The following is an 18,157-nucleotide window of genomic DNA, read 5'->3' as shown; positions in this document are numbered from 1 at the left end:
GTTTAGTTTGTGCCCTTTCCTAAGGTTATATTTAGTCATCAACTTATCAAGAGAAAACAACCAAAGGAAGATGTTAGATGGACATTTAGACTTGCCACTACAAGAATATAAAATGGGTTGAACTCCTCTAAAACAGATCGCATGACACAATGAGCTAGTGAAGTGGTGACTGGGATGACCTTTGTTTTCTACCCCCTTGGTTTCTAAATATAAGTTTTTTTTTAGAGATTTCAATATGGACTATATACTACTGATGTATATAGACGGTGTAGACTCAGTCATTTTGCTCCTTATGTAGTCTTTATTGCAATATCTAGAAAGAGTTATATTTAGAAACGGGGGAGTAGGTGCCAGATCAAGGAATAAGATTCACTAGAAGTTATTATTGGAACTTAGAAATGGGTGTGGCTAAGTTTGAGTCGACTGAAACTTAATCAAGTCTTAGTCAAGTGATATACTCCCTCCGTCCCAAAATTTAAGACAAGCATTTAAGGCAAATTTAAGACAAGAATTTTGGGACGGAGGAAGTAGTATATAAGAAGAAAAAGGAAAAACCGAAAAGAAATTTTTTGTACGAATCTTCCTGCAAGATCAAAGGCATATAGTATCGACTGAGACATAACGAAGTTTTAGTCGACTGAGACTTAGCAAAACTGTTAAAAAATATGGCAGCAATACATTGTTGAATTTTTAATAAGTTCAAATGATTCCTTTGAAAAGAAAAAACTTATTTGATCCTCGACGACCCTGCGCGTCCATACGAGCTGTACCTCTAGAAGACTCTGGAACGCGTTTCCTACTGCAAAAGAACACGCGTACAGAATAAGCCACTCGCGCATAGAGGACCCCAGACCGGCCCGAGCCCTAGACAGCCAAACCTTCCCCGAAATCCCAATCCAGACCATCAGAGCTTCCCCCAAATTCCCCACGCCGCGCCGCGCCGCCGATCGAGCGCAGAATCTCGAGCGCCGCCCGCGATGCCGAAGAAGATGGGCGTCAACTCCAAGGCGGAGGCCGCCCGCGAGCGCCGCTCCGCCGAGGAGTCGGACCGCCGCCAGCGCGCCGAGCGCGCCAAGGAGGAGGAGTACTGGCGCGAGGCCGAGGGGTCCAAGTCCCGCGCCGCGCGCCGCCGCGAGGAGGAGGCCGAGAAGCGCGCCGAGGCCGCCGCCCGCAAGGCCGAGAACCGCCGCCTCGCCGAGGCCGAGGCCGCCGCCGTCGCCTCCGCCGTCTCCAAGACGGACGCCCGCAAGGCCAACCGCGTCGGCGCCCCGGCCCCCAAGGTCACCGAGGCCGAGCTCGTGCGCCGCCGCGAGGAGGAGCGCCTGCGCCTCGAGCGCGAGGCCGAGGCCGCCAAGAAGCGCGCCGCGCGCACCGCCGAGGAGGAGGAGTACGAGCGCGTCGTCCTCGTCGCCAACACCAACAGGGACGACTCCATCATCGAGGCCTCGGGTGTCGACGAGGCCATCGTGCGGCTGTCGCTTGTTGACACAGACGCGGCCTTGCCGGCAGACAGGCATCCTGAGCGCCGCCTCAAGGCATCATTCAAGGTATATTCTTTAGTATTTGGCTAAAGTTCAGATTTGCTTACTGAACTGCTGCATAAGTTTGAAAATTTGATGATTGCATTATAATCACACACACAAAAAATCTGTGCCAAGGAGTGTAGGATCAACCAAACCGCAGTATGATTTTATTGTTCCATGCGCATTAGGTCTGCTGACAGTGATAGTTATAGTTTGGGTGTGACTTGTGAGAATACCCAATAGTGACTTCTTCTGGTACTAACAGATGAGCCCTATGGTACTTGTTTGCAATTGTTGGATGTTCCATGAACATGATTTGAGACGTGAGCAATCAAATTTGTATAACCTCTCTCGAGAGGATGAAATGAGTTGATATCTGATATCCTACATACTGAGTGGAGTATCTTGTATGGTAGTTATTGGTTTATTACTTGTAGTATGCTAAAAACTCATAAGCTGAGGACCATAAGGGGAAATTCATCCACAGGAACGATTAGCTAGTTGGGGAGGCAACATCCTACCACTCCCACTGCCAGCCTCACAGACAATATTTTGATGTGCTAATGCATTTAGTCTTACGATTTTGCGGGTACCTTAGTTCAAGGTTCAAGCACAAACTTCTGATTGGTAGATGAATTTCAATCATGTCACTTACAAGAGTGTTCTGCATTATGTGCCATGTTACTTTGCAAATCCTACATTGGATTCTATTTATTATACTCATAATGAGTCATTTAGTTTCATGTGGTATGCTATGGTTGGAATTTTATGCTCACTGGAGATCTGTTGCTGAAGTACATTTCGAATTATCTTTATGACAGGCATTTGAAGAGGCAGAGCTCCCTAGGCTGAAGGAAGAAAAGCCAGGCCTAACACTGAAACAGTACAAAGACATGATATGGAAGCTGTGGAAGAAATCCCCAGACAACCCTCTGAACAAGGTTTGTTCATATAATTCTATATGCTACATGTTTTTCGAATATATTTCTTATTTGTGCCCCATATTTTCTTGGTTCATTGAGTCTGTTGCCTGTAGCATTAGAACATGTTATTTTGAAATTATGTTGCATGAATGTAGTCTACAAAGAACTAAAGGTAATCAATACATCAGCGTCATCTACAAAAGAACAGAAAGAGAATTGGGGCAAACCTTGACAATCGATAATTGCATTACATATATTTAATATTCTTAATGAAAATAGTTTCCAACAGAAATTAACCCCAAAGTGATAATTCTGGATATTTTCCTGTAATTTAACTTGGAAAGCAGAAGTGGTGGTGTATGAATTATGATACTCTAGAGGTTTGTTGTCTCACCTGAGTTGTGACTAATTATCATGCGCAGGCAACTGAGTGAGGATGCAGTCCCAGTTTCTTACCGAATGATATGGATTCTAAGGTGAGTTTCCATGGCTTTAATTTAATAGGCGCCTGTGGCTTTCATAGTTCATGGAACAATAATGTGCCTCAACACGCAGGCATCCAATGGAACAGAACTGCAGCTGTCTCAGTACCTTTGTCGGTGGAGTGAAATGATGTGTGACATAGCTTGAACCAAATACTCAAGCTTCTCAGCTAATAATCAACAAATCGATGCAATGTATATTCTGAGGGTTTGCTTTTGATTAGAGAGATTTTGTCCAAGTTCATGTTGTACTTAGTTATGTTTGGGGCATGTTAGTACTTGAATTTTGAACAGTTGGGCTAATACAGGATGATTATGCCATTTTCTTCGGTCTATGTCTTCCGTAATCGTTGTGAGTTTTTCATCTGGTCATTGCGATTGTAGCGAAAAGTAGTATTGGTGAGGAACTGCTGCTAAAAAATATTGACAATGCAGCTTTTGCCTGAAAACAAACCATTCCTGAAACATTTCATTGCTGAGGGCTAGGCGGCGGGATAGAAAATGCGTAGGCGTGACGATGGTTTTTGGCGTTGGGGCCTTGGGGTGGTTGTGAGGGGAGTGTCCACATGGATCATGGATCTGGTGGGGAGCAAGCTGCTCTGGGCTAATTGGAATCATGTGATGCATCATGGACCGTTGCAGTTTTGTACAGGCTCTGGCCTAGAAGGGTGTGACGGTTCCTTGCATACATCTCTGAACCGAAAGTATGGTGAAATTCTGAGGGGCATTGTCGAATAGCTGGTCAATATATTGATTTACAACTGTCTCCTTGTAGGATTTGATTGTATAGAAATCTTTTCTGGCTGCTGTCTTCAGTGATACCGAGGAGTTAACATTTCTATGTTTAAACATGTTTCAGAAGCAATCATCTTCATACGTTGTGAGTTGGGGTGCTTACGCGGGGCGGATAATGATTGTACAAGGCAATTTGAGATCTCATTTAAGTTTGTTATAAAAATATGGAGCTTGTGTCAAGTAGATTCTCAGCGTAGAACAAATCTTCAATCATTGTATTATTATCAGTTGTTGCCATGGGCACTTTTGATCTTTGTTACATGTTTCCAAACAACAACCGACATAGTAAAGATCCACACACGTATACAAATCCCACACCAATCACCTCACACTATGTCATCAATGGAATGAATTGAGCTGCGGACATCTTGCTCCAGCATACCAATCATAGTTCATCTGTAGCCGTTCTGCTCATACGTCGACGGCTTCGGCCCGAGCAGGCTGGTCATCATCCTGAGCACACAAACAAAGGCAACATTCAATTATCTGTAGCACTCATCACTGTGTTGTTCTACAGACAATTTCATCCATTGCTGGAAGGAAGAAGTGAACAGTACTAACCTTTGGACCCGACCCTGCGGCTTTCTGCGGCAGCACCCAAACCCCCCAAACAACAAACGGGTCAGTCAGTTGCTTCCCCTGTCTCTCCTCAGTAAATTTCGTAAGAGTGCGCACACTTGCCTTTCTCTCGGCCTTGCCACGATCTGGTTACGCTCCGCCGCCGAGCCTGTCGTGGTCGCGGGTCTTGGAGGCTGCTCCCCTACTCTGGGGACAGTCTTCACCTGAAAAAGAAGAAGATGATATGGTCATTGATGGTCAGACCTCCTTTGGCTATCATCTTGTTTGCATTGTGCATTGGCCACTGCATCAGATGTATATCAGGTCATAACTCACCAGATTCCTGAACTGAAGGTTGTAGAACATCTGCATGTAGCGTTGTTTCGCCACTCTCTCTTCCTTGTTCAGAGTCCTCCAGAAGCCATACATTGACCCCATGTTCAGCACCTTGGTTGCGTAAATCTTCCATGTGTAGCTGCCATCATGATATATAGCACATGGTTAGTTTTTTTTACCAGGTGACAGAAAGACCATTCGTGAGGTAGGATAAGAGACGATGCCTACCATTCGTAGATGCGCTGAAGTCCGGCAGTGGACACCTTGTTCCAGTAGCCTGGGTCTTCCTTGCACTTCTGGAAGAAGTCTGCAATCTTGGTGCCTGCCTCCCTGCCGTTCATTGGGTTTATGTGGAAACCTGAGACACCATCCACAATAATCTCTGCCGGCCCTCCTTGATTCGTTGCGAAGGTTGGCAGCCCGCAGTTCATCGCCTCGATGACTGTTAGCCCAAATGCTTCATACAGAGCAGGCTGAAACCAAAGAAAAGGCTAGTGTTGAGATTTTATTTCAAGAAAGAAAGAAAAGGCTAGAGTTGAGGTTTCATCCACTTCAGAGGATGTAGGCATATATTGTTCATGATCGAGCAATTAGTTTTGTAGCTTATTGTATACCTGAACAAATGCACCCTTTGTATCTGCAATGTAACGGTACAGCTCTCCGTTACGGACACGGTCAGTTTGAGCCTTGATCCAGCGGATCTGCCCTTTGAGTTGGTACTTGTCGATCAAATTGTGCATCTTGTTGATCTCGTCTATCTCTTCCCGGTCCTTGGACTGTGCAGCATTCAGGAGGCCTGCAACGACGACGAGGTTCACGAGGTCCCTAACCTTCTTGTTCTGCCCATACCACTCGACTAGTCCAGTGATGTTCTTCACCTTGTCCAGCCTCGCCATCGAGAAGATGATTGGCTTACTTCTGTCTGCCAGATACCCTCTGATTTGGTAGCACCACGGCAGTTAGCAACTTCGTCTGACAAAATAAAAGTACGTGTGTTTGTAAGGAGCTTACATGTGTTCATCTGTGTCCTCCTTACTGTACAGCAACTCCTCAATCTGTGGGTGTAAAGCTGTCAGCCGCTTCTGCTTCTGTGTGAAGGGGAAGTAGACGGACTGATCGGCACCAGGTGCAGCAATGTTGAACTTCGGGTCGAAGACATTGATGCCCGTGGCGTAGCGGCAAAGCCCGGGCATTGTGAATGCGTAGTGGTGTTCATACTGGCCAGGCTTCTCTTTGCTGCATCACACATATTTATGTTAAGAAGTTCTAGGAGTAAGTACTTCGAGCACTGAAGTTATTACAATAAAATTCAGTATACAGACCTTCCAGCGATTTCTTGGTATGTGCTAGTGATGATAAAGTCAGTAGTGTTCATGGCGATCATATCAGCAGTGAATTGGCAGGAGAAGTGGTACTTCTGGTCCAGCTCTCTCCACTTGGAATCCGAGTCCTCATACTTCGTCTTTTCGAGAGCATGCGCAATCGTTCCCTGTCAGGAAGATCATTTAGGGATGTGACATCAGCTGCGATTGGTGGCAAAAGAAATCTTGAGGAATCCTATTTGATTAGACATTTTCTCACCTGTGTGACTCCTAGTTTGCTCGACATGAGAGACGCCACCAAGTTGCCATCAGTGTAGTTACCAATGATCAAGTCTGGTTTGCCCTCTAGAATGTCAAGAATTTTGGTAGAGGCATCCTGAAATTGCACCGCGTTTAAATTTTACTCAAGATCCCTTAACACAAGAGACAAGAGTGCTGATGATTAATAATTCGTAGGTGGCAAACCTGAGCATATCTCTCTAGGTAAGGGTAAATGTCAAACCGGGAAACCCACTGGCGCAAATCCTTCCCATCTTCAGTCTTGAACGGCACACGTAGTATGTGTGAATATTTTGTATTTTCAACTGGTTCGAGCTCCACATTACACTTTGTGCCTTTGGAATCTGGTATCAGTCTTGTTAGCTGCAGCACAGGAGTAGACATTAGTTTATCAGTTCTACAAATGCAGAGATAGCAGGAATGGCTATGATCACGGTGTAAATAGCTTTACCACAAGAATCTTTGGTGTTATATGCAAACCCTGCAGCTTGATTCTTTGCAGAAGCTCCTCCTCCATGGACCTGACTTGGTCCAGGATGTAGACAACCTGTTACGGAGAAACCATGCCTTCAGAGTATGATTATAAGCTGATCAGAGTATTATTTCTTACGATTTGATGATATCGATACCTGACCGCCGGTGTCTGGCAAGCCTAGAACCTTCTCCTGGCCAAAGTAACCATGGATAGAGAAGACAACAATGTTAAATATGGTTGGAACCCTGCTGAAGAACTTCTCCATGTTGATAGGATCCGGTGCCTGGAGCACTTCAGATAGGAAATTCAGTGTCTCCTTGCACGTCTCAGCATTTTCACCCCACCCTTTCTCCAATCCCCATTCTTGAAATCTGCAGGACCATTGTAAAGAAACCTTAGGCATTTTTGGCACCATAGATTTTTTTTTAAGCTACTTAATTTGGCTGTACATTACCTTTGTTCAAATTTCAAATATGGTGTGAATTTTGGCAGCCCGCTAACAAAAACTTCTGCAAGGAGCAGCGCCGTCTGAAGCTTGTTCACCGTGTCGATTGTGTCGTTAACCATCAGCTTCTGCATGTTTGCAAGGATATATGAGTCTAACCAGTCTGTTAATTTCAATAATCTCTGTGGTGTGAATGGCTGATCTTCTTACCTCGCCGCGGTAATTCAGAGTGAGTAAATAGTCGAGCAACGGCTTCATGCTTTCAGGCTTGCCATTCAGCTTTGAAGACATGAACTTGGAGACAAACTGCATCCCGTTCCCTATGGATGAGGGAAGTGTCAGACGTGGCGTTGAGAGGTCAAGAGCGCCGAAATCAACCTCCAGCGAGTTGTCATCCTTGGCCCTGAAATTCACATGAGCAAACAATTTTCTTTTTCAGTTTCACAGCTACATAGAATCAAATTGCATTGCTCTCCCATGTGAAACTTATATCATATATCAGGAAATGTACATACCATTTCTCATCGTATAACGTCTCTTTGAACTTGAGGTACTCGGATGGCGTGATCCCTTCGACCGACAGATCATCGGCATGGACCTTGACGTACTCCCAGATGCCGGGGTTCATTCTGACAGCGAACGCAACGAATGGCGGCAGCACTACCGCTTCCTGCGATCATAATAACAAGGATGCAAAATTTTAATAAGCTCTCTCTGCTTGTATCGAACATCATTTATTTCAGCTATAAGAGTGAATTGGGTAATTCTCAAAGCGAAATAACAAGTAACCTGGGTGGAACAAATGATGTAGCCGAGGAAGCCTTCGACGAGCTTCTCCTTCTCGACCTTGTCGTCGAGCGACCTCTCCAGCTCCTCCATGAGCTGCTGGTTCTTGAGGAGCCTGCGGCCCTTGGACACGTAGCGCTGGAAGCACCGCTTCATCTGGTAGCGGCTCTGCCGCAGCGCGTCGGGCATGGTCTCGGCGACGCTGTCCATCCTCTTGAAGCTGAGCTTGGTGGAGGCCATGGCGGGCGAGGGACTCAGCTCACCACCAGGCTCGCTAAAGCTGGCGGAGAAGGCCCGAGAACTATGTTGGGAAAGGGAAGTAAGCTGTGTGGTTTGTCTGGGGCGTGGGTGAGCAGCGATTTATAGAGGATGGCACGGAGCAGAACTTGGCTCCATGGAGGAAGTTTTCTGTGGTGTGGACAACTGGACATGGCTGGAGATGCAAGGTAGGCGAGGCTAGGCCGGGAGGAGAAAGCACATCGCCCGGGACAAGTTATTCCAAAGAACTGAAAGAAGCACACACGCGACGTAGGGAAGAAACGCATAGCGGCATAGGATGTCTTGCACATTTCCCTTTTCAGTTTAATCTCTCGCTTTTATTTAGGACAGAAAGTGAAGTTCCTTTCGTGTGTCGTCACGGCATGAAGATGCAGCAGGCAGGATGGGGCCAAGTATTTGTCGAGGGTCCTACTACAGCCGGCCAGGCTAGCACTCGACTCGATGCCCGTCTACGCAGCCCCGGTACTGCACAGCCGTGCAGGATGCCAAGGCCCTAGCGCCCTTTCAAATCTTGCTCCTACCAGACCAGATACCAGACCAATGAAGCACAGCACTTTTGAGAAGGGAAAAACGTGTCAAACCTCGATCAAAAAAAGAAAAAGAAAGAGAAGCCGAACTACTCCCTCCGTCCCATGATATAAGAGCGTTTTTAAGGAAGGGGTAGGACGGAGTGGAAGACCGAAATACACCAGAAACTGAGTATCAGCCTCGCTCCAGTAAATTCTCAAAATCAAATTTGTTCTGTCGTCCACGTGATGCTGCTCAATGAATATCATCTAGGAGTAGTACTTTCTCTCGAGCGGAATGTGATTGTTTAGCAGCAGAACAACACGAGGTGACAAAACTGATAAACGTTGGGGCCGAAATGGTTCAATCTCTCAACTTTTCTCTAAGTTGTTGCTGGGAAAAGGTAAACGTCCCCAATTTCTCAAAATTGTTGCTGCTTGCTCCTGGCTGGTGTACATTTTCCAATTGACATCAAGTAACGCACTCGAGAAAACGAAAAACGATTCGTCGTCATTCCTAGCACACGTGGCATCGGCATACGTCTTCGGCAGTAATCTTGGCTTATCAGTACGCCTCCTCTACCAATAATACTTGCCCTGGATGGCATCATGTTGCAGCAGCATATTATTGCAGCAAGTCCATCTTAACGTCCGTGACATCGAGTTGCAGTATCTCGGCTCTGCAACGTAGCATGGAACCAATACTGCAATAGCAAGAGCACAAGCATGCGCAAAGAAGCTCATCAGAAATTAATAAAATTGTACTCCAGGGATGTAAATTCATTTCTTATTTATCTACAGATGGTGAATGGGGCTTGAGAGGAGACGTCCACGGTTGAACATGCATCACATGTTTCTTTAAGGGCGCCAGAGATACCTGATAAATGGCAAGGAACCTAAACATAGACAAGAAGGATGGTTACCTCGGATTTGTGCGTCCAAGATCACCGTGCACAAACTCCTTAATGTATGTTCCTGCCTGTAAACACATCACAGTCGATCAAACAGGAAATAGAAAACTATGGTACACTTCTAATGAAGATATTTACACAAGCATCCAGCAAATGCTGCATTTTTCCAGCAGTTAGGGCATACAAAATCAGAATGTTTATAGACAGATACTAACTTTGGAGACAAATAACCTACTAACTGGCAAGATAGTACCTGAGTGCATAGATGCAACAAGTAATAGTTTGAGCTGCCTTCAACTTTCTCAATCTCCATCCTGATTGTCAGATAAATGAAATACAAAGTGATTTTTGAAAGAAGAAAAATAGAACAATGAAACAGATTACATAAAGCTGGAATCAGTCTCAACTCTCACCAATGTATAATCCGTTTCCGCTCCAATGGGCTTCTTCGATGAAGAACCCTTACGGGGGTATTTTGTACAATTTCCTAGAAGGCAGGAAATAAAATAGATGCCATTATGTTTACTTCATAGGGAGTGTTGGCTTAGTGTACCCGAGTAGCAAGATATCAACACAAAATAGTTGAATAAACTCAGGATAAAGTCCCAGTCAATTCATCACATATATACTCATGACAAACAAACTGCCTTAACAAAAGCGCGGATACCCTAGCAAAGAATATCAATCCTGGCACAGAAAACAAAAGCAAATATTGACAAAGTTCATCTCATATCTCAACAGGCTTATTCCCCGCTACCTGCCTCAGTACTACTTGCTTAGGTAAAAATAACCCAAAGCTTTACTCCGACACATGGTCACGTGCAAAACCCCAACTTATCCAATAAAACAACAAGAGAACAAAATCAAACTAGCTCGGTGGGTTTACTAGTAAGCAAATATACTGTACCATATCCTTAATAACTGAAATTTTCTGCAGGTCATCATCCGTCAGAGGACTAGAAGTCCATATGAGGGCAGCATACTGCTTCTGCACACATAAAGTAAGAGTAAACCTTGATGATCAGGTAAGGATTGTGTTGTTTTGCAAGACAAGGCAATGTGTAAGGTAATGTGATGTGATGTGACAAAAAAAATGTAAATGATTAGAATAACTGACACTATCATTTCAGCTAAATGATACTGTCACCAGTTGAATGGAGCACCTGCTTCTCCGCTTCCCCTTCACGCATCATGGCCCATATTTCATTGTCTACCAACTTGAGATTTCTAATTCTGACCTAGAAAATTCAAGTCATAAATATATGATATGCAATCTGTGTGTAACTATGACCTGCAACGTCAATCCAGCATGAATTTGATTCCTTACATGTTTCTTTTCGGAGCTATTAATCTTGTCAGAAATTTGTTGAATTTCAATCGCAGATGGAATTGATCGCACATTCAGGACTTCAATTAGAAATGGACGACCAGATCCAAGCATCCGTACCTGTGTGTGCGAGACATTCAGCATACCATATACCAACAGATACAGTTCCAAACTACAACATTACATCGATATCTTCTCTTCCAGCAGCATGGAACTTGTAGCCATCACCTCTGGAGATGGCACAAACACTCTCTTTAATTATCTCCTACAAAAAAAGGTGCAATGATGTTCAGTTTTGTTGGGTTGGGACCTGACTCTGATGCAGTGTGTTTTACCTCAACTGATGCTTCCCCCATTCTTTCATCATCAATTATCCAACATGACTGACTGACATTTCTTGAAAGCTGACAATGGCAATTAGTAACATGAGGGATTCAGAATCTTTTTTGAACATCAACAAGTTTAACTGAAGAGCAAACGCACAGGTAGTTTGTTTATGTATATTGAGGATAGGGAAACAAATACCAAGGCGCATGCAACTGCTATTATGGCACAAAGGTACAGTGTAGCCTCTTTAAAAGAAAACTATTTGATTTTGAAACGACATTTTGTATTATTCATAACAACTATTTGAATCTTTTCATCACCTTTAATGAGGTTGGAAAGTGAGTTTACAGAACTACATAGTTCTTGATGGAGTAACCTTCAAGAAAGCAGGTGATTATCGATCAAGAAGGCATTTCATAAGTTTGCTACTAGGGAATTAGTCCTTACCGACAGAAAAAATTGGTGTTCTGCTATAATTGACATTCTGGTAATGAACCACACTGGTTAAAACCAAGGATTACTTGAACATACCTTCAAGTATCTTCCGCCAATATATATGGCCGGCCTTAGGAAGGATATCACAAGATGGCAAGGTTTGGACACCTGAAGAGGAAATCAATTAAGTTGATCTAAAAAAATCAGTATAATATGGCCAATTTCTGGGGGTAAAACAGTATTGCAATAGTACAGTGGGCACCTTTTCAGGAGGCAACTTAAATAAACTACAGAATTCTTGATCTTGAATACCCTCGAGGGACTTGTGGATGAATGAATCTGTTTCACTTAATGTCTGTTTATCATCATATGTTGAGTTCCTTCTAGTATCATTTCCTTCTCTTGACTCTGTTACAACATCAGACAAATCATTATATGAATGAAAATCTGATAAATCCAGAAGGATGATCAAGTTACCTTGTTAGTAAATGACCACTTAAAGGACTTACCTGCTTTCCTTTTACGATTACTGTCATTTGGCAATAAACGTTTGAGCTTCAGTGAAGCATCATCATGAGTATATGTTAAGCGAATTCGAAATGAATTGTTACCGTGCTTAACACCCTGCATGTATTTGTTTAGTCAAGCAATTGTTGGTTGCACAACGCTCCAAGACAAAAGACAATCACAGAAGATCCTACCAGTTGTTTCTCGAGCGATGGTACTATCAGCAGTCTCAGACCCTCCTTCACTGACATGGTTTGTTGAGAAAATATTTCGTCCTTGAACCAATTTTCACTGCCATATTTTTCTTTCATATATAACCTATTAAGAGGGAAAAGGAGAACACATTATGAGAACAACAGTTTAGAATCATCACATGTATTACAAGAACATTAAGATTAGAATGAAACACACACAAAAATAACCATGCACATTTGAGAGCAGGTAAGACATGATCTTAATTGTAATTATCCAGTATCCACCAAAACCAAATTTAGCTCACTGCCGTGAACAGAGTTGGAAGTTCTTTTAACATTGGTTGTGTCAAATATCACCATATATTCAATTGAGAAGACAACCTTCTAGATTATTGATATGGTTAGTATACACTATATAATGTCATCTCCTTGAATTACCACCGCCATATATTGAATTGAATGTGCAGGCGCTACAGAAAAAAAACTGAAGCAGATATTCTCAAGTAGGGATAGATGGTTACCTGATGGCACGTTCATTCGCTGCTACAACTGCAGGCAGTGAAATTTCTAAAGAAAACCCATCGATTTGATAACCCTCTCTTTGTATTGCTTGAGATACCATTGAAGTAATTATGTCGATACGAGAAATGTCATCAAACGGTACTACACCCTCATCCTGATGGCAGGTGGGTAGCAATATTCCAAAGCAAATAGAGCAGCATGCTCCATCCGTTGATAAACATGAGCAAGACCCGCCTTTTGCGGAGTCATCATGCTCTTCAAGAAATGAATGGAAGAAAGGCACCGTAAGAGATGCACATGAGCAGGCATGGCTAAAGGCTCCAAACATGCGAAAGATGCATCGCACACAAACCTGCAACATGACAGTAACGTTGATGATTTATCTCCAGTTGTGAATTATGTATTAACAGGCAGATCAGCAGAACAATGCAACGGAATGAGAGCCACTGGTCAGAAAAAGCTCCATACACTGTCAACATCGCACACATGTTTACATACACAATAAAGAACAACTGTTTCTCTCTGGTTCACTTTATCTTAATTCTTAAACACAGTCAGAGTTCTCTATATTGCTCCTTACTTCTAGTTCTATAAAGAATTAACACAGATCGAATCAATCAATCAAGGGAGGTGACACAATTTTCGGAATCCCATCTATTTTTTTCGGAATCAATCAATCAAACAATCAACCGCTTTCCTAGCAAATGCTCATCGGATCTATAAAACTGTACATTGGTGCATTAATCTCACTTAACAACTACACAAACAGATATTGAATATGAGAGGAGTGAGGATTCAGCAGCAAAGTTTGTACAGCGAGGAGCTGGTGCATCTACCAACGAAAACCACCGGCCGTCAAAGACGATTGAATTTGGGGTTTCTTCTACTACTTTGCTTCAAGCAGCTAAGTTCATCGCAGAGTAAAAAAAAAGTGACTGAGCTGTTCTCCGAAGGGGAAATTCTAGTCCTGTTGCTCCTTAGGAACAACATCAATCTATAAAGCTGTCGAGATTTCTTCCTTCTAGTTCAGAAGGCTGCCGTAATTTTGAGGGGAAGATAAAAGATGGGTGAGGAGCCGAACCCCGACGGAGAGGAGGTGGTGGACGGCGTGGAGCGGCGGGAAGGATGCCGCCGCGGCCCGCTCGAGGATGCTTCTGGCCTCCGCGTCCGACTCCGCCGCCGCCGCGTGTGTGGCGGTCATGGTGGTCGCCGCGGCTCGTTAAACCCTAGCTAATCCCCCCTGGTGCAGGAGGACTGAGACCGCTACAACTGACAAGGAGCCCGACTAGGTTGAACCGGACCTGTTTCAGAGGGTGTACACACCAAATAAGCATGTCAAACATTTTTCTTTAAAGGCTGCGGTAGGCGGGTGCCCCTATATCTCGCGTTCAGCGAGAGTGGAGGAAGCCTTGCTGAATTGGAGACCGAGATGGGCCGGCCAAGAAGCGCGGGAGGCCACAGCCTCCTTTTTTCTTTTTTTTTACGTTTTCTGTTTTTCTGTTTTTCTTTATTTTTGTATTTTTTTATACTTAAAAATATTCTATATATATATATATATATTAGAAAAAAAACTATACAAAAAACATTTCAAAAATGTTGAAAAAGTATTAAATTTATTTAATCAAGCATTTGGAAAATGTTGAACAAGTATTTGAAAAATGAAAATCAAGCATTTGGAAAATGTTGAACAAGTATTTGAAAAATGATGAACAGGCATTGAAAATTGTTGAACAAGTATTAGAAAAATGTTAATCAATAATTCAGAAAAATGTTGAACAAGTATCTGGAAAATGTTGAACAAGTATTTAAAAAATGCTAACCAAGCATTCGGAGTCCCGAATGAGATCACGGACATGACGAGGAGCTCCGGAATGGTCTGGAGGTAAGGATCAATATATAGGACGATGATATTTGGACACCGAAAGAGTTTCAGGAGTTACCGGGTAGTCATCGGATCACCGAAAGGGGTTCCGGGAAGCCCCGAGAGGATGATGGGCCTATCGGGCCAATAGAGGGGAGCACACCAGCCCACAAGGGGCTGGCGCACCCCCTATGGCAGTCGGCCTATGGGAGAAAAGGAAGGAGGGGGATTCGTCCTCCCCCTTCCTTTCCTCTCCCCCTTTCCTTTCCCTCCGGCACAAATATGCAAGGGGGCGGCTTGGGGCAGGAGCCCAAGTGGGATTCGGCCCCACTTGGAGCGCCTCCTAGCTGCCTCCCCTCTCCCCCATCTATATATATGTGGGAGGAGGCGCCACACATAGCTCACGACAATCTCTTAGCCGTGTGCGGCACCCCTCTCCACAGTTTCGTCCCCTGGGCATATTTTCGTAGTGCTTAGGCGAAGCCCTGCGGAGATAGCATCATCATCATCGTCATCACGCCGTCGTGCTGCCAGAACTCATCTATTACGTCGCCCGTCTTACTAGATCAAGAAGGCGAGGACGTCACTGAGCTGAATGTGTGCTGAACGCGGAGGTGTCGTACGTTCGGTACTTGATCAGTTGGATCGCGAGGAACTTCGACTACATCAACCGCGTTACTAAACGCTTCGCTTACGGTCTACGAGGGTACGTAGACACACTCTCCCCTCTCGTAGCTATGCATCTTCATAGATAGATCTTGCGTGTGCGTATAATTTTTTTATTTCCATGCAATGTTCCCCAACATGTTATAAATTTGTATTTCTCTCCGATCTATCCGTTTGGTTTGACCAACTAGATTGACTTATCTTCAGTGGGGGAGGTGCTTTGTGATGGGTTCAATCTTGCGGTGCTCTACCCCAATGACAGAAAGAGACAATACATGTATTTGTATTGTTGCCATTAAGGATAAAACGATGGGGTTTATTCATAATAGTTGAGTTTACTTTGTCTACATCATGCCATCTTGCTTAAAACGTTAATATGTTTTTATTAACTTAGTACCCTAAATGCATGCTGGATATCGGTCGATGGGTGGAGTAATAGTAGTAGATGCATGCAGGAGTCGGTCTACTTGTCTCGGCCGTGATGTCTATATACATGAGCATTGCCTTGAATATCGTCATAACTATGCGCTTTTCTATCAATTGCCCCACAATAATTTGTTTACCCATCGTATGCTATGTGTTCGAGAGAGAAGCCTCTAGTGAAAACTATGGCCGCGGGTCTACTTTTATCATATATAAAACATAAAAATATCTTGCTGCAATTTTTCTATTTTATTTTATTTTATCTTTGCAATTTATCTATCTACCACTATAAGATTTAATCCTTGCAAGTAACCGCCAAAGGGGATTGACAACCCTCTTATTTGTGTTGGGTGCAAGTATTTGCTTTTATGTGTGCAAGTGCTGCTAACGGTTTTCTGTGGTTCTCATACTAGATTGATAATCTTGGTTTTTAAGGGAAATACTTATCTCTACTGTACTGCATCTCCTCTCCTCTTCGAGGAAATCCCAATGTAGCTCACAAGTAGTAGATGTTTTGCAAGCTTTGAACAACGGAGTAATCCCAACAGGATGGAATGAGACGACCATTGTTCTAATTCCAAAGGTATTGAATCCTGAAAAAATTACTCAATTCTGTCATATCTCGTTATGGAATGTGATTTGTAAAGTGATTAGCAAGGTTCTAGCAAATACATTGAAAAGTATTCTTCCATAGGTGGTTGGAGAATCGCAAAGTGCTTTTGTTCCGGGGAGGCTAATCACTTACAACATTCTTATTGCCTATGAAAGTATTCATAGAATAAAGAAGAAAGTTGGGAACCACGGCTTATAAAGCTTATGATAGGGTTAAGCGGTGTTTTTTTGGAGGGTATTATGCTCAATATCGGGTTTGATGATAGATGGGTACGGTTGATCATGGTCTGTGTGAAGTCGGTCACTTATACTGTCAAGTTTAATTCATACGAGACACAACGGTTTACCCCTTCTAGGGGCCTCCGGCAAGGTGACCCTCTGAGCCCGTAATTATTCATCTTGGTTGCTGAAGCTTTGTCTATGATGATTTCAGATGCTGAGGAGAGAGGCCTTATTGAGGGGGTGAAACTATGCTAGGAGGCCCCCTCTATTTCTCACTTGTTTTTTCGGATGAGTCTTTAATTCCGATGAAAGCTGATGTAAGTAATGCAAATTGTTTGAAAGTGGTCCTTGATGACTATTTCGTGCTTCTGGACACCTGGTTTGGGAAAGTAAGTGTAGTATCTATTTCAGTCCAAAAACTGTTGTTGAAAAAAGGGTGGAAGTGTGCACTGTGTTGAACATCATGGTTGAAGCTCTGTTAGATAAATATTTCGGTTTGCCAATGATGATAGGGCTGATAAAAGTGATAGCTTCCAATATTTGATTGATAGGATTTGTCAGTTGGTGCAAGCATGGAAGGAGAAAATTGGAGGGAAGGAGGTGCTTCTAAAGGTCATGGCTCAAGCATTGCCGACATTTGCGATGTCTGTATTTAGGATCCCAAAGAAAATTTGCAAAGGATTTCTGATGCAATTTCGCAATGTTGGTGGGGTGACGATGTCAGTAACAAAAGGATTCATTGGTTCGTGTGGTGGAAACTTTGTGTCACAAAGGACAGAGGTGACATTGGTCTTAGAGATTCATCGGAGGCTGATTTCCGAGCCTAAGGGCATCTCCAGCCGTTGGCCCCCCAGGGGGCGCCTAAAATCGCCGCCTGGGGGTAAGCCGGCGCAAAAATTGGGCATGGGGGCGAGTGTTGGGGAACGTTGCAGAAAACAAAAATTTTCCTACGGTTTCACCAAGATCCATCTATGAGTTCATCTAGCAACGAGTAATCGGATGCATCTACATACCTTTGTAGATCGCGAGCGGAAGCGTTCAAAGAACGGGGATGAGGTAGTCGTACACGACATGATCCAAATCACCGGAGATACTAGCACCGAACGGACGGCACCTCCGCGTTCAACACACGTACGGTCAGCGTAACGTCTCCTTCTTCTTGATCCAGCAAGGGGAAAGGAGAGGTTGAGGAAGATGGCTCCAGCAGCAGCACGACGGCGTGGTGGTGATGGAGCTGCAGTACTCCGTCAGGGCTTTGCCAAGCACTATTGAGGAGGAGGAGGTGTTGGAGAGGGAGAAGGAGGCAACCAAAGGCGTGTCTCAAAAAGCCGTCCTTCCCCCACTATATATAGGAGGGACTAGGGGGGGTGCCGGCCCTAGGAGATCCAATCTCCTAGGGGGGACGGCGGCCAAGGGAGGTTTCCCTCCCCCCAAGGCACCT

At 44.0% G+C, this 18,157-nt stretch overlaps 3 protein-coding genes across 5 annotated transcripts; 1 reads left to right on the top strand and 2 right to left on the bottom strand.

The window, feature by feature from the left end:
- Positions 1-811: 811 nt before the first annotated feature.
- On the top strand, positions 812-3,249 carry LOC125539444 (coiled-coil domain-containing protein 124). 2 transcript variants are annotated; one of them, XM_048702896.1, is made up of 4 exons: positions 812-1,547; positions 2,345-2,464; positions 2,869-2,922; positions 3,018-3,249. In XM_048702896.1, exons 1-3 carry the CDS (start codon positions 978-980, stop codon positions 2,878-2,880), a joined length of 702 nt encoding a protein of 233 aa, XP_048558853.1. In that variant the 5' UTR covers positions 812-977; the 3' UTR covers positions 2,881-2,922; positions 3,018-3,249. The 2 variants fall into 2 exon arrangements, with proteins under 2 accessions (XP_048558853.1, XP_048558852.1); XM_048702895.1 differs by having other exon boundaries at positions 813-1,547; positions 3,002-3,249.
- Positions 3,250-3,917: 668 nt separating this feature from the next.
- LOC125539442 (sucrose synthase 7) lies at positions 3,918-8,288 on the bottom strand. 2 transcript variants are annotated; one of them, XM_048702893.1, is made up of 16 exons: positions 7,928-8,288; positions 7,654-7,808; positions 7,349-7,541; positions 7,148-7,266; positions 6,848-7,064; positions 6,670-6,765; positions 6,405-6,581; positions 6,199-6,315; positions 5,940-6,106; positions 5,629-5,853; positions 5,232-5,553; positions 4,846-5,090; positions 4,618-4,756; positions 4,401-4,505; positions 4,285-4,308; positions 3,918-4,176 (listed from the first exon to the last, which is right to left on the bottom strand). In XM_048702893.1, the coding sequence occupies exons 1-16, from the start codon at positions 8,162-8,164 to the stop codon at positions 4,135-4,137; spliced, it is 2,580 nt and encodes an 859-aa protein (XP_048558850.1). In that variant the 5' UTR covers positions 8,165-8,288; the 3' UTR covers positions 3,918-4,134. The 2 variants fall into 2 exon arrangements, with proteins under 2 accessions (XP_048558850.1, XP_048558849.1); XM_048702892.1 differs by having other exon boundaries at positions 4,405-4,505; positions 7,928-8,282.
- Positions 8,289-8,962: 674 nt separating this feature from the next.
- Positions 8,963-14,231, bottom strand: LOC125539443 (tRNA pseudouridine synthase Pus10). Its single transcript, XM_048702894.1, has 15 exons — positions 14,014-14,231; positions 12,932-13,284; positions 12,411-12,534; positions 12,219-12,333; positions 11,972-12,117; positions 11,806-11,877; positions 11,283-11,351; positions 11,132-11,212; positions 10,948-11,067; positions 10,784-10,858; positions 10,528-10,608; positions 10,034-10,107; positions 9,874-9,934; positions 9,633-9,688; positions 8,963-9,413 (listed from the first exon to the last, which is right to left on the bottom strand). Exons 1-15 carry the CDS (start codon positions 14,131-14,133, stop codon positions 9,335-9,337), a joined length of 1,626 nt encoding a protein of 541 aa, XP_048558851.1. The 5' UTR covers positions 14,134-14,231; the 3' UTR covers positions 8,963-9,334.
- Between the last annotated feature and the right edge of the window lie 3,926 nt (positions 14,232-18,157).

Source organism: Triticum urartu, chromosome 2, assembly GCF_003073215.2.
Source record: "Triticum urartu cultivar G1812 chromosome 2, Tu2.1, whole genome shotgun sequence".
NCBI lineage: Eukaryota > Viridiplantae > Streptophyta > Magnoliopsida > Poales > Poaceae > Triticum > Triticum urartu.
Note: the sequence above shows the minus strand (reverse complement) of the source record. Positions and strands in the feature narration are given on the sequence as shown.